Raw genomic sequence first — 15727 nt, forward strand, 5'->3', positions numbered from 1 at the left:
TATATATATATATATATATATATCTGTGCTATATATATATATATATCGCATTAAGCAATCTGCTCCCTTTGTCTTTATTCAGCAGATGGCAGCACCCCACTTTAGAGCTTGCACACTATTTGGGACCCCTGGGTACCCCTCGGTCACTTACTAACACTGGGCTTTGCCAGTCATTAGTGTTGTAACCATGATCGAGTCATTTCAACTTGCTAATCTCAACTCCCTCTTTTTTAAAATGGGAGGAACACTCTACTCTCCACTGTGCAGAATGTTTAGAGAATTAAATAACATGTGAGAAGCACTTGGCACTCTGCCTGGCACTTAGCAAATTCTCAAGTAACAATAAATCCCATTGGCCCTTGAACAATATGGGCTTGAACCAGGTAGAGCCACTTATGTGTGGAGTTTTTTCTAGTGAGCTCAATGCATAAATTAATATGAATTTCTTTTCATATTATCTTCAATTTTTTGTCTAATGTTAGTGATATTTGTGGCATTTATAATGTATCGTATAATATTGATGATTCATTTTGTAAACATGATATCAACTTACGGTATTGGTAAACTCAATACTGTAAATGCACCTTGTGATTTTCTTAATTTTTTTTTAGCTTGCTTTATTGTAAGAGTACCCTTTATAATACATGTAGCCACAAGATATATGTTAGTCACAACTTATGTTACCATTAAGACTTCCAGTTAATAGCAGGTTATTAGCAGTTAAGTTTGGGGGAAGTCAAAAGTTATCCCTCGATCTTTGACAATGCAAAGGGTTTGGTGCTCCCAATGTTGGCCTTGTTCAAGGGCCACTGTTTAGTATTATTATTATTATTATTATTATTATTTACACTGCTGAATTGCCATGATGGTAAGAATTGCTTTCAATAAAAGTTTAAGAAAGGCGTAATTAGAAATGCAATGCCCAGTTTTAGATATCTCATTGACCTTGAGGTAGATAAGTTAACTTTGGAGTTTTCTCTTCTTTGGAGTGCCTCTTTGTGACTGAGTGGAAAGGGTTTGTGATGGGAGCAAAATCAGTAAACTAGGTGAAAACTTTTTCCAGATGCAGTGAGAAGTCCAGGGCGGGCAGCTAAGTACCCTGAGAGCTAAGTACCCTGGGCAGGGTCGGTTCTAGAGACAGGTGATGGCAGAGCTATCACCTGATTCTTGATCTGTGCGATCACAGACCCCTGCTCTTAACCACAGAACTCTCCTACCTCCACTGGTGCGGTCCCCTTGAACATCTTGATTTTCATTGAGCTGTGAAACCTGCTGGGAGCAGAGGAGACATGAGGCCGGGGCTTGAGAGTCCCAGAAGTTGAGACCGCCCCCCCCCAAGGGAGGAGTGGCTCCCACATGTTCTAGCAAGACCAAGGGCCCAGTTGACGCCAAGTGCCTGTCGACCTAGAAGGACTTGCTGTCTAGCGATGCTGAATTAGTAATAGAAATGAATCAAACTAATCATTTGGTTGATCCAGGGTTGGCAAAGATGGGCTAGTCCAGGCTGGGCAGGACATGAAGCCAGAGGAGCCTGGTAGAGGAAGGGGGTGGGGGGCGGCTGTCTCAGCGAGAAGCAGGCCCCATGGTGACAGAGCAGTGGGCAGGTGCTGCGGCCACAGGGCGGCGTTTCCGGTTGCCTTCAGGGTGGTGGTGCTAATGTGTTCGTTTCGCGACACAGTCTTGCTGTGTTCCAGTCTCAAGACAGCAGATGTTTATTTTGTGACTTGGCTGGGGTTCCATTGGTTTCAGCTGAACTGGCCTGAGTTGAACTCTATGCTGCAGGGATCAGGATCAAGGGTCAGCCAGTCCTTAGGGTGGACTCTTGTAGGGGTTGCAGAAGCATAAGAATTCAAGTCAAAGCAGCCACATTTAAGGTCTCCACGCAAATCATGTATGTTCGTTTTTCTTTTTTTTTAAGGTTTATTTACTTATGCATACATTACTGGGGTACAGGCGAGAGGTGGGGGGTGAGAGAATCCATCAGAGACAGAGTGGGGAGCAGAACAAGCAGAAGTACTGAAATGCACTGCTGAGGGGAGCAGCGAGCAGGTCAGGGGAGGTCAGACCCCTTGTGGATCACCCCCCTGGCTGGGGATAGAACTTGTGCGCAGTGGTTACGACAGCCTCAGAGTGCTGTGCTTTAACCAGTTGCACCACCAGAGAGGGTCCTGTACGTTCATTTTTCAAAAGATGTTGCATGATTCAGCCCTGAATTGGTCAGCTGGGGGAGTATACTCCACCTGAAGAGGAGAGATACAATTCCTAAACCATCTTCCAAGCTCTCTCTATAAGAGGGCTTGTTTAGGGGAGAGGGCAGAAAAGGAGGAAGAATGTTTGCGTGCAGGAGTTTAGTAAAGCAGAGTAGCAAGATAGTATAGCAGTTGCCCACAGAAACCCCCTGTGTGTCTTTGCAAATAGCGCCTATTGACTGAGTCTTGGGATTAGCCTCATTGTAGGACTTAACTGTAGGTAGGGTCTGATGGTTGGTGTCCATGTGTAGCTTCTCTGGGAAAGTGGAACTAGCTCAGAACAGTCTGTCATCACCATTGGGCAAGAAGAGCAGAGAGTTCAAACTTTCATTCACTAATCTACCCTTCCATGCAAGAAACGTCCCTTGAATGGATGCTTCTTCGAGGTGCTAAGAGATTTATAATGATGGGTAAGACAGATATAGTTCCTACCATCTCGAGCTTTGTAATATAAAGATGAGAGACCAAAAAAAAAAAGTTGAAAAAATTGGAATGTGGTCAGCACTGTGAGGCAAACAGGATAATGCCCATCTTCTCATCTCACTCTGTTCTGGGTCAGGTCTGCTTGTTCAATTCCATTTTGCCTGTTCTGAAAGCTTCATTCCACACAGTGTATGTTAGCTGGTTATAGCCACGAGTCTTTCTGGAGCATTGGACCGGTCAGTGGGAAAGCACTGAGCCCTCAGTGAGTGTACAACCCATTCATGGAAGCAGGGATTGACCGTCAGAGACGTCGAGGTGATGTTCATTAGGTTCCTGTGACCTACACCATATATTGGCACTAGAAAAATGTGAAGGGAATTGAGAGGGGAAGTAACTCAGCTCACTAATTGTGGATTGCCTGTCCAGGGCCAGTACTATGCTGCCTGCCTCTGTTCAGGGGGAGTAGAACACTTGCGTGGCCGCTTCCTGGCCGGGAGTAGAACACTTGCGTGGCCGCTTCCTGGCCGGGGTGCTATGCTAGAGTCCCATGGCAGTGCAAGCATTTACCCAGTAGATGGCGCCCAAGCGATCTGTTCAGACTTTGGAATCTGAAGGAAAGGGCTTCCTGCTGAGTGCCAGGTGTGCAGGGCTGGCATTTTGTATTTTGTCCTAAGCACCATATAGAACCTTACGAAGAAGTGGCAAAGACCAGATAGGGGCAGGATGTTTTACATGTGTTTGGTAGAACGTTCAACACTGAAAAGATACAGGAGCACCTTCATTTGCTTGCTGTCCCTGCGGATGTTTTGTGGTAATTAGCATTAAACTAACGCATGCCAGTCTTGCAGTCTACTATGTGATGAAATCTTTTATCACACGGGCAGATTGTGTTAACCAAGATAATAAGAAGGATCCAAAGTCCCTCCGTCCAGGAGAGGACTTTATTCACATCTTCCATCCTGGAAAGATGGTTTAGTAAGCTCAGACTATCCAGACTCGGAAAAGGAGCTGATTTCCGCCCCCCAACTTTTACAGATTTCTGGGGAGTTGAAAGTATAGTACTTTCATATACCTTTCACCTACAGTTGCTGATTATCATTTCCCTACATCTGACTTTCACTGTGCTATGGACTCATGAATCAAATTTCCCCCAGGTTTCATAATGTTACCATTTCTCTCTCTCTCTTTTTTTTTTTAAGATTTATTTATTTATGCATACAGAACTGGGGTACCGGCCAGGCATGCAGGGGCAGTGAGAGACTTCACCAGAGACAGAGTGGGGAACAGAACAGGTGAATTGATAAAGTACACTGCTGAGGGGAGCAGGGGGCGAGGCAGGAGAGGTCTGCTGCGGGCCATGTGGGTCACTACCAGGGTGGGAATCGAACTCGCACTGAAGCAGCTGCACCAGCTTGCAGTGCTGCGTCCTAGCTGGTTGCGCCAGCAGGGAGGGCCCCATTTTCCTTTTTGATGCTCAAATTGTCCCAGAACTGGGCAGTAAAACCCCTTCGCACTGGCTCCATTGTGACATTCTTTCAGCCATTCCTTGCTTTCTGGCCCCTCGAGATGTCTCAGGTTCACCTGCGTGGTGTATGCCCAGGTGCTGGGAACAGGCCTGCTCCCCCACATCCTCCGCCTCTTGTGGGGATGGTGTGTAGGAGCCGCAGTCTGCATACTGGCTTTGGCAGGCGCTCTCTAAAGTAAACCCCGCTTGCTCACAAAGCTCACAAAGTGGTGTTCTTAGTGGATTCACTCTGCTGACCTCAGAGTGGAGTTTATTTAACTTGGCCCTCAACTAAGTTCCTTAGTCACCAAATGAAATGAACAATGAGAGGCCTGAGAACCACCCAGCATGCAACCCTAGCAGCCAGTGTTGCAGAGATCCCAACCTTTCAGGAAGGATCTAGAAGATGGGAGAAGGTTAGAAAGGCAATCCAGAGGAGAAAGGACTTCTGGGATGGAATTATGGACCGTTAATATCATTTTAGTTACATTTTGTATAGAGGCAGAGGAGCAAAAAGTGAACAGCAGCCACACCCCAGAATGATTGCGGGTCTAGAATATAAACAAGGGGATGATTTGTGCAGACTGATCCTTGAGCCGTAACAAGGAGTGCTCAAAAGCAAATGAGAGAGAGGGAGAATAAAAGGAGAAAAGAAGAATGAAAGGCAGAGAAAAGCCCTACTAAGCTGGTGTGACTGATATTTGGAACTGTCTTTCTGGGGAACCCTGCACTCACCTGGGAGGGGTTCCTGAAATCTGGTTCCTCTAGCCTTTTGTGTCCTGCCACTTAACAGTGTTCCGTTAAGCTTGAACTGCATTGATATTATGTGATAGTTAACACCTCGGCCTGATTTTGAATTCTGTTCCTTCCATGACTTTGGGCAGACTTTTGAGACTTTGCTCAAACTTTGTAAATCTTAGTTTCCTCCTTTACTGAATGGGGATGATAAGCATTAGCCCTGGAAGGCTTTTGTGAAGGTTAAGTGGAGTTATGTTTCTAAGTCCATTACTATGGAGTCTGGTACAGAGTAAGGCTTATATAGGAAGGGCCAATAAACGGTGTGCTGCTAAAGCAGAGTCATAAAGTGAAACTGAGCTCTTCTTTTTCTTCCTTAGTGCATGCGTGAGGGGCAGAATTGGTGTAGGGGCAGAGAAGAGAAACAATCAGAGTTCCCTAAGGACGAGAGAATATCCACTGGGCATGAAATGTAAATGTACCTGGACAAGTATATGGTACTAGCATTTTATACGTTATATGCTAAAGCTCTTTGACGCCAGAGTATTCATGTTTGAACCTTTGCAGACGAGTTTATGTTGTCAGAGAAGTCATCATTGTTTAGCTTCCTGTTAAGGTATAAAAACACATCCAAAAGACTTTCCTTCCTGCTCACACAGAAAGAAATCACTAGATGAACCACAGAAATTTCATGACTTCCTTAAAACCAGTAGTTGTCTGTGAACACAAAAGCCAAAAGAATCTAAACACCAGAGAAGTGAGTACCTCCCTGGAGAGCAAGTGATACAGGATGTTTTGTACCTGGGGCCAGCTACCGAGGTTGAGGCAGGGCAGGTGAAGGAGTAGGGAACTACCAGGTTTGCGATAAGTGTGGGTTGACCTGTTGAACTTGACTTGAGACCACAAAGCAAAGACAGTCCTTTCTACTAGGTTTTTTTCTTTTTCTTTTTAAAAAAGATTTATTTTATTTATTTATGTATGCAAGAACTGGGGTGCAGGCCAGAGGTGGCGGGAGTGGGGACGTGAGAGGATTCACCAGAGACACATGGGGAGCAGAAAAATTAACCAAAAGAAAAATGTGTCTTTTCTGTTGTGAAGCAAGAGAATATAACCTACAGTCAAGAGAAGCAGTCAACAGAAACCCATGCTGTGTGATCAAATATTGGAATTTTCAAACAAGGACTGTTAAATATTTTTTTTTAATTTTATAATAGTTTATTTTTACATATTTTTGTGCATTTTTCCATCTCAGTTGCAATCCCCTTGGGTTTCCAATCACCAGTTCACCCTGTGCCATCACCATAGTCCAGTGCATTTCCCTCCCCCTGCTGTTTTTGATCCCACCCCCCACTCCACCTTCACAAAATGTCTCTGTTCATCATTATCATTATTTTCTCACCTGCTCCGTTATATTCCTGCTATAAGAGAAACCATCCGGTATTTTTCCTTTCCTTTCTGGCTTATTTCACTAAGCATGATCTTTTCCAGCTCCAGGACTGTTAGACATTTTAAAATAAATTTATTCAATTTATTTTAGAAAATATAGGACAAAATGAATATAATGGGTAAAGAGATGAAAAATTTCAGGAGAGGTTGTGGAAAGTATTAAAAAAAGAAAGAAAGAAAGAAAGAAAATTCTAAGAACTAAGAAGTACCAAGTGGCTCTTAACAGTGAGATACTTTCTGAGGAATGTGCACTGGGAGATGTTGTTGTCCAAATGTCACTGAGTATTGTGTGCAAACCTAGGTAGTGTGGCCTATTCTACACCTGGGCACTGTTGTATGTGAGGCTTATTGTTGGCCAAAATGTTAAGTTACACATGACTGTACCTGAGATTAAAAAAAGAAAAGAAAAAAATCACTGGTGGAGATAAACAGCCAACTGGTTACAAAAGAAGAAAGGAGTAGAGAATGTTAACACTGGTTAATAATCATCAATCCAATGGAAGTACAGAGAAAAAGACCTCAAAGCATTCAAATATCTAAATTCTTTGTCCTAAGCTAGACCCTGTCTTATGGTTTTCTGAATGTGCACTTTTAGGGAGACCTGAGAACTTCGGGGAGGCTGGACTTTCTGCAGCAAGATGTTGTTCTTGCTGGGAAAATGTTTCAACGGAATGAATGGGTACTTAAATGAGAGCCTCCTAGGATGGTTTGATTAGGTAAACAGATGTATGGCTTAATTTGACATTTACTTAATTAAATGAGCAGCTACTTGATACAGGGAAAGGTGTAAACAGAGCAGACAAGGGCCCTGCTCTCACAGAACTGTGTGTGTCATGGGAGAGGCAAACAAGTAATCATTATAAAGTGTCAACCTGAGCGGGTTCATAGACCAAATCACAGGGGGAGCCCCAGAGACATTTCTTTCTTTCTTTTTTTTATAACAGTTTATTTTTACATCATTTTGTACATTTTTTTTTCATCTCTATTGTAATCCCCATGGGTTTCCCATCATCGAATCACCCGTGTGCCATCACCATAGTCCCGTGCACTTCCCTCCTCCATGCCCCCGTTTTTTGATCCCATTCCCCATTCCACCCCCACAAAATGTCTCCCCAGAGACATTTCTTAAGCTCTAATTGTTCCTGAAAAGACCAGAATGCCTGATAAAAAGTCCTCACTTAGCATGTTTTATAAAGCAGACATGGGGTCCTAAGCACTGTCCTGTGCTCATGCGAGGCCCCCAGTTCACCCTCTTATCCCTGCATCACACTGCCCTGTGATGTGAGGGACACTGGTGACCTTTTTCTGATTATCTGGGGTTCAAGGAGGTGCGGTGAAGCCAAGCACAGGAGATTTTAAGTCTCCTCCCAGCTCCTGGCACTTCTGTGGGTCATCCCCTGCTTCGCCATTCAGGCCTCTGCTCTGCCATTGACATCAAAATCCAGGACACGGTAGAGCAGGATCTCAGGCTCAGGCAGGATGGAGAGATGGACATTAGTTGCCATGTGTTGAGGATTTTATGTACCAGGTATTGTACTCAGCTTGCATAAAATGTCTGTCTCGTTTAACCCTTAAAACAAATAAGCAACAACCACATCAACAGCCTGTGGTGGGTATTGCTGTCATCCTCCGTTTCAACTCAGGAAAGCTCAGTGGAGACCCCTGGAGATTTGGCTGGGGTCACATAACTAGCACAGGGTTGAACTGCGATTCACCCAGTCTGGTTTCCTGTGTGCCCTAAACCACCAGGAGGCCCATCTCCCCATTCATCTTTGAAAGCGGAAAGGACCATGCAGACACCTCTCTCTGTCTGCGTGCTTTTTGTCCTTTTTTCTCTCAGAGGAAGGATGAAAGAGGAAAAAAAAAGTAACACCCAGTCACTTCTCAGAAGAATGTTGTGTCTCTCTCCTGCCTCCCCGTCCCCTCCCCCAAGACTGGAGATAACGAGACTTTTGTCTGATTGCTGGGGGTGTTCATTTTTGTTGGGAACTATCCAGCTCTCTTACTAGTTTGGAGATTAATGAAGATTTCCCTCCAGCTCTACAGAAGCAGCATCGACCCAGTGATTTCTCCTGCATTTGGCTTATTGCAGTGGAGGCGGATAGTGTGCAAGAGGATGAACCCAGAGACAGCCTAGCTTCTCTGGCACTCCCCCCTCCTTACACACACACTCTCAGCAAGACCCTGTCAGGGAATCTGAGCACGTTTCTGGGGCCTTGGCCGCCTCTGGTCTCTCAGGCTAAGGACCACCTGCTTGGTTGGCCAGCAGCACTTCCTTGGCGGGGACACTCAGCTGTGTTCACTGTTCTGGCCTGGACAGAGAGGTGCAGTTGGGCTGCCCTGGACCCAGGTCCCCCAAGTCCGGAGTAGAGGCGGGAATGGAGGGTACTGAAGGAGGGCCTTGATGCTGGGGGGAGCTGGGCTCCCTGTTATCCCCTCCCCCAAGGCGCTTCTGAGAAGTGGCCTCTTTGTCTCTGGCTGGTTGGAAGTTGTCCCTACCAGGGGCCAAGCTCTGCCCTTCCCTGGGGAGTGAAAGGAGCAGCACCCTGTAGAATCAAGCCATGGTGGTGGGGTGTGTTTGGAATCCAGGCTCCAGCTGAGGGACCCCCCTCATCTCCCCCCACCCCCGCAGCCCTGCATCTCCAGGACCAAGTGGTCTAGCATTCCACTGGGTGGGCATGGAGGCACCGAGCCCTCCTGAGCTGGGTGGGGTCCCAGAGCTGGCCAGAGCCTGAATGGTCTTGAGGAGAAGACCTGACAGGGGTAGGGGGTAGGGGGCTCTGCCCCCCTGAACATGGGGAGGGGCCCAGTGGCACTGTGGTTTGCTTCCAGCTGCAGAGGCAGAATGGGACCTAGAAGCAGGCTGGCAGCATTTGCTGCCTGCTCTGATTGGGGTCCCCACAGGAGGTTTGCTCTGGAAGCTGGGATTTAACACCTGCAGGCTGGGAAGCTGCCAGTCCCCCAGGGGCGGAGGCTGTGCAGGAAGATTTCTTTTTTTGTCTCTCACAAGACTACGATCACTTCCCTAGCCCTGCAGCAGATGGGCAGATGAGATGGGGGCGATGAGGAGTGTGATGTGTGCAGGAAGAAGAAACAGAAACGTGCGTTTCAGAAAGGGGGTGGGGCAAATTCCCATGTGTTTCTTTGGAAGGGTCAGAAAAATCCTGCTGCTTCAAAATGGATTGGGAGGGATGTTAATGCACCTGCCGAGAATAAGTGTTGGTCCTAGGTAAAAACAAGTTCAGATCCCTGCTGTGCCACCAACTAGCAACAGCTAACACTGATTTTTCTGCAAAGGACTTTCTATGCATAATCTGATTTAGGCCTCCCCCGAACAATGTAAAGTAGGTGTCACTTTTATTTATTCTCATTTGCTTCAGATTTACTAAGATTCTAAGAGAGGGAGTAACTTACCCAAGGTCACATGGTCTTGAGGGGTAACCTGAATCTGCCACCCAGGGCCTTTGGATCTGAAATCTTCATTTCTTTCTTTTTCTTTTTTTTCTAAGATTTATTTATTTATTCATACAGAACTGGGATACAGGCCAGAGATGCAGAGGGTGAGAGAATTCACCAGGGACAGAGTTGGGAGTAGAACAGGCAGATCAACGAAGTACACTGCTGAGGGGAGCAGCGGGTGGGTCAGGAAAGGTCTGCCACGCCATGTGGATCTCCTCCTGGGCAGGTGGGGATCAAACTCATGCGGAAGTGGCTTAAGCTTCTTTTGCAGTGCATTAACCCGCTGCGCCACCAGGGAGGGCCGTCTTCATTTCTTTTTTAAAGATTTAGTTATCTATGCATATAAGAACTGGGTGCAGAACAGAGGTGGGGGTGTGTGTGAGAGGATTCACCAGAGACAGAGTGAGGAGCAGAACAGGCAGATTGACTGAAATATACTGCTAAGGGGAGCAGTGGGGAAGACAGGGGAAGTCTGCTGTGCCATGTGGGTCACCTCCCTGGTTGGGGATCGAACTCATGCTCCAGTGGCTGGGATCACTTGATAGAGCTGTATTTTAACCCATTGTGCCATTGGGAGGGCCCTGAAGTCTTCATCCTAATCCCTGCTTTTTACCTGAAGCCTCTGAGCTAGGTAACCATGGAGACATTACCTCACTGTTCCCAGCCATAGTGTGCCACATCTGGGGAAAGGGGAGTTGAATTTTGTGCTCCCAGGTACCTTCTAAAGATGAAAGGATTAAAAAAGAGAAGGTTGTAAAGCTTTTAGCCAATATCTCACACATAATGATAATTCATTCAACCAACAGCAATTTATTGAGCACCTACTATATGCCAGGTGCCTTTCTGTGCGGACAAGCTAAAAAATGCCTGGCTCTACCAAAGGGAGTAAGCAAATAAGCTAAATGATTTCAAGTAGTGATTTGTGTTCTGAAGAAAATAAAACAGATGATGCTGATGGTAGAAATGTGAAGGTCCATTTTAGCAGGGTGGACAAGCCATTGAAGATATGACAGTTGAGCATAATTCCCAAAGGCAGAAGACAGGCTGCTCAGTTCAGGGAACAGTATGTGCAAGGCCAGGACTTGGGAACAGCCGGGTGAGTGTGTCTAGAGCTGGGTGAGCCTGGGCAGAGACCCAGGGTGGGCAGTCAGTGGGGCGGGGCTGGGTTTGCACAGTGGACAGCTGTAGTAAGGTCAAATCAACAGAGCAGCCATAATCTAATTGATTGTTTCAGAAGGGACGTTGGCCCCTGTATAGAGAAGTAGGTGCTGGGCCACCATGATGAATGGACAGGAGCCAAGGAGGAATATGGCACTGAAGAAGAGGTGACGGAGGCTGGGCCTAGACCAGAACCCCTAGCAGAAAACAGTGGCTCATGCTTCTGGTTGGCAGACAGAGCTGCAGCACCAGAAATCCCAGTGAAGAAAGAGATGAATGGGCAAGCTGGTGATAGCTTTGACATGTGACAACCCTCAGCCCTCTCTGCACCAAAAGTAGACTTTTTTTATTTTCCCTAACACCATCATCTCACCATGGAGCTGATATGTTCTAAGCAATGGGAGTGTCTACTTTGGGGAGTCAGGGAGTGAATATCAGTGCATATCCAGAGAGCATGATGTTAGACTGCATTTCTCTATAGAAAAGGGTAGATAAGCCATTTCTGAGAAGGGGTGAAAAGTAAATATTGTCCTTTCCAGGGACCCTGCCCTCTCTTGTGGGAATGCTTCAGTTCTGCTGTTAACACTCCAAGGTAGCCATACACTGTGAATAAAAGAATGGGCTTGGCTCCATTGCAATAGCTTCTTACTGGTGAAAATGGTGGTGGTCTGACTTGATCATGGGTCACGGCCTGAAATTCTGGTGGAGAGTGTGATTGTATACCACTCAGCTCATTTTCCCCCCTTGAGACCTTTTCAAGATATTTCCCCTTAGCTCTTTTGTAAAACTAGGATGTGTCTCACCTACCTGCACTTATCAGCACTAGAAAATACGATGGAATTTAACAGCCACTCAGTACACTGGTTTTCAGTTCTTAGAACCCGCTTAGAGGCAGTATTGGGACCAAAGTGTGCGACGGTGAAGAGCTTTGGGCCTCTGCTTTTGCTTTAACCCCTTTCTCTTTTTCTGAATCTGTCTCTATATACGTGTGTGCGCATGAAAATAAATTTATTTATGATTACCTTCCTATCCACACTGCTAGTGCATTGCCAGGTGCCAGAAAAAGGCCAATTATTTTCTGTCTGGCCTCAAGCATCTTCCACCTGAGACTCTTGGAGAACTTCCGCCCTCTGACTCCATTTTTCCTCCATTTTCCTTCTCTTTCCAGGATGTGGTCAGGTTCTGCGGGCCCCGAAGGGTCAGATTTTACTGGAGAGTTATCCCCTGAATGCTCACTGCGAGTGGACCATTCACACCAAACCTGGCTTTATTATCCAGCTCAGGTAAGGTGTTGGGGTCAAGGAGGCTGAGGGGCTCAGGAACTGAGGCCTAATTCTAAGGAGACAGGGGACTAGGTCGAGTGCCCCAGTGACCAAGTGTTACCCATCAGCGCTTTCTCAAGGGCAGAAGAGGTTATAGAAGCCTTTAAAACAAATTTAGTTTTTTTAAAGAATAAACACATGCCTTTTGCGGCAACATGGATGGAGCTGGAAAAGATCGTGCTTAATGAAATAAGCCAGAAAGAAAAGGAAAAATACCAGATGGCTTCACTCATAGCAGGAGTATAACGGACTAGGCGAGAAATAATAATAATAATAATGAACAGCTATATACCAGAGACATTTTATGGGGGTGGAGTGGGGAATGGGATCAAAAATGGAGGGGAAGGGCAGTGCGCTGGACTGTGGTGGTGGCACACAGGTGATTTGGTGATGGGAAGCCCACGGGGATTATAACTGTGATGAAAAAATGTATAAAATGATCTAAAATAAACTATTACATTATTTACATATATATATACTGATAATTTTTTTTAATTAGTTTTTTTTAAAGATTTGTTTATACATACAAGAACTGGGGTACGGCCCTCCCTGGTGGCGCAGCGGGTTAAAACACTGCACTAAGAAGCTTAAGCTACTTCAGCATGAGTTCGATCCCCGCCTGCCCCAGAGGTGACCACATGGCACGGCAGACCTCTCCTGGCTCGCCCGCTGCTCCCCTCAGCAGTGTACTTCGTCGATCTGCCTGTTCTGCTCCCCACTCTGTCTCTGGTGAAGCCTCTCGCTGCCCCTGCACCTCTGGCTTGTACCCCAGTTCTGTATGAATAAATAAACAAATCTTTAAAAAAAGAAAGAAAGAACTAGGGTACAAGCCAGAGGGGTATGGTGTGTGTGTGAAGGGTGGTGAATGAGAGGATTCACCAGAAACAGAGATCTGCAGAACAGGCAGATCCACTGAAATCTACTGCTGAGGGGAGCAGTGGGGCAAGGCAGGAGAGGTCTGCTGTGCCAACGTGGGTCACCTCCCTGGCCAATAGTGCTAAGACTTAACCCCTTGTGCCACCAGAGAAGCTGTAGAAGCCTTTCTTTGCCTCACAGTCATTCTATGGGATTAAGCTTGGTTAAATTACAACCAATGAGGTAAGTGCCTGTTACTCACCGCTGTAGAGCAATGGTGCTCGGCTGCTTTGACCCAAGGATAACACCAACAAAGCAAATTGCTGAGAGCCATCTACCCACTCACACACCATTACCGAGACTTCCTATCACACCTCAGCGAAGCGGGACATTTGGTGGGCTTGGGCTATTTTCTATCAGACTCAGCCAGTAGCACTCTGCTTAAGACTTGTTTGACTTTAAACTTGCCCAGGGGTTTCAGGACAGCCCAGGGCCCATCTGTGTCCCGCCGTCACCCTCTCCACCCACAGGTTTGTCATGCTGAGCCTGGAGTTCGACTATATGTGCCAGTATGACTATGTTGAGGTCCGTGACGGGGACAACAGTGACAGCCAGATCATCAAGCGTTTCTGTGGCAACGAGCGGCCGGCTCCCATTCAAAGCACCGGCTCCTCGCTCCATGTCCTCTTCCATTCAGATGGCTCCAAGAATTTTGATGGCTTCCATGCCATTTTTGAGGAGGTCACAGGTAAGGGTCATGGAGACAAGTGGAGCATTTCGTATCTGTGCTCCCAGCACACATTTATTTCTGTTCTGTGTACCTCCCCCTCTTCCTATGCAGTCCTGTTAAAAGCTAGTCTCCTAAGTTTTCAGAGGTGCAGTGGGCATGAGAAGGAAGAGAGAAATGCAAGGTGTATTTCAGAAATATGCACCATGAACCAGAAATATTATTCCCTTGTCCAGATGCTGCAGCACAGAGAGGCTCGGTGATTTGGCCAAGGTCACACAGCTCTGGGGGTTGGAACCAGGAATTTGCACCAGAACAGTTTGATTGCAGAGCTCACACAAAGTGGCCTGTCATGGCTAAGGGCTTTAGTTTGGGGTCTCCCGCAGGTTAGGCTGTGGGGCCTTGGTAAGTTCTACTTTCTAATCAGGGAGAAGGAAATGGATCCTGCTCCATTAAGGAGATTCAGGGAGACATCAGATGCAGAGCTCAGCAAGGTGTTGGGAGCCAAGGAAGCGTTTGTTAGTTCCCTAGCCCAGCTGTGCCTGAGCCAGCCAGCGTCATCTGGAAAATAGATGTTACAAGTCTTACTCCACAGCAGTAGAAGCCACGTATTTTATGAGTAACCCAAAACCTGACTGCAACGCCCTGTTCATACCAGGAACTAGGAATTGACCAAAATGAACAGGATGCCAATCCTGAGGAACCTTGCCAACCCGTACTGTTTTGAGATTGGATTGCATCATGTCTTAAAATAAGCTCAGGCTTGAAGTTCCAGCTGTTTAAAAATACTGAATTTAAAAAGTGCTGTTGTGGCACTTTGAACCTGAAGGCTTCCTTATGGAAGGAAGTATGGAGTATGATACACGCTCAGGAAGGAGGGGTGAGGGGGTGGCCATGGAGTCAGGCTTTCTCCAGCCCTCTCCTGTCAGCAAGAGTTGCCACCCTACTTACCCCACCTCAGACTGCTCCTCAGTGAGCTCAGCAGTCACTCCTTGGGATCTGTGTTCCTGCCTTCTAATCACATCCCCTGTGGAGCTTGGTGGAGCCTGGAGTGACCTTGAGGTTTAGATCTTAGCTGTCCTGCGTGGTTGGCTGAGACTGAAACCTCCACCCCTGGGGATATTCTACTGACTGCAGGTGAGCAGGGTCACACTTGAGGTACATCCAGGGCATTTGCAGCAGGCCACTTGGGAGCAACAGTAGCTTGCAAGCATCTGACCCTCCGAAGCCCACCCCACACCCGAAGGATGGAGCCCTTCAGGATCCTGATCAGGCTCCTCCTTGTCTCTTTCTGCTAAACCTTCTCTCTTGTCCCAGAAGGCTGTGACATTGCCCTTTTTTGAACCTCTTGTAACAGTTTCTCCTATTTTCTGACACTGTCTGTATTGTGCTTCAGGTTATAGTCACTGTGCACTTCAAATATCTTTGATCTGGTAAGATCATCTTTGTATCTCTCCTATGCTTTACCCAGAGACAAGCCTCAGTACAGGCTTGCTGAATGGGTCAAGCAATACATTTCCCCAGGGGTGTCAGTGAGTGGCGATAACAGGCACATTAGTGCTTTCCAAAATGTTTCAGCAGGAAAAATGGTCCCGAGGCACTCTGTAAAAGCAGGTCAGATAAGCTTGGGAAAGATGGAGCATCATGTGCATTCTTAGAAAGATCTAATGTACCTTAGGGCATGAAATATTCTGAGAATGTATGCAGTAGGAGAATCTGGTTCATTGTCAAAAATTCACAATTTTTATTTAAATTTTTGTGTGGGTATAGAAGAACTGGGTATAGGTCAGATGTGTGGACAGTGAAAGGATTCACCAGAGACAGAGTGGGGAGCAGAACGGGCAGATTG

At 46.5% G+C, this 15727-nt stretch overlaps 1 protein-coding gene across 1 annotated transcript in view; it reads left to right on the forward strand.

Moving 5' to 3' along the window:
* Window positions 1-15727, forward strand: part of PAMR1 (peptidase domain containing associated with muscle regeneration 1) — a 71153-nt gene that overhangs the window by 26985 nt on the left and 28441 nt on the right. The window contains exons 4-5 of the mRNA XM_004682908.2: window positions 12143-12257; window positions 13682-13899. Coding sequence (XP_004682965.1) covers window positions 12143-12257; window positions 13682-13899 — 333 coding nt within the window. The remainder of the gene's footprint in view (window positions 1-12142; window positions 12258-13681; window positions 13900-15727) is intronic.

Source organism: Condylura cristata, unplaced genomic scaffold (genome assembly GCF_000260355.1).
Source record: "Condylura cristata isolate star-nosed mole 26May11 unplaced genomic scaffold, ConCri1.0 scaffold00015, whole genome shotgun sequence".
Classification (NCBI taxonomy): Eukaryota; Metazoa; Chordata; class Mammalia; order Eulipotyphla; family Talpidae; genus Condylura; species Condylura cristata.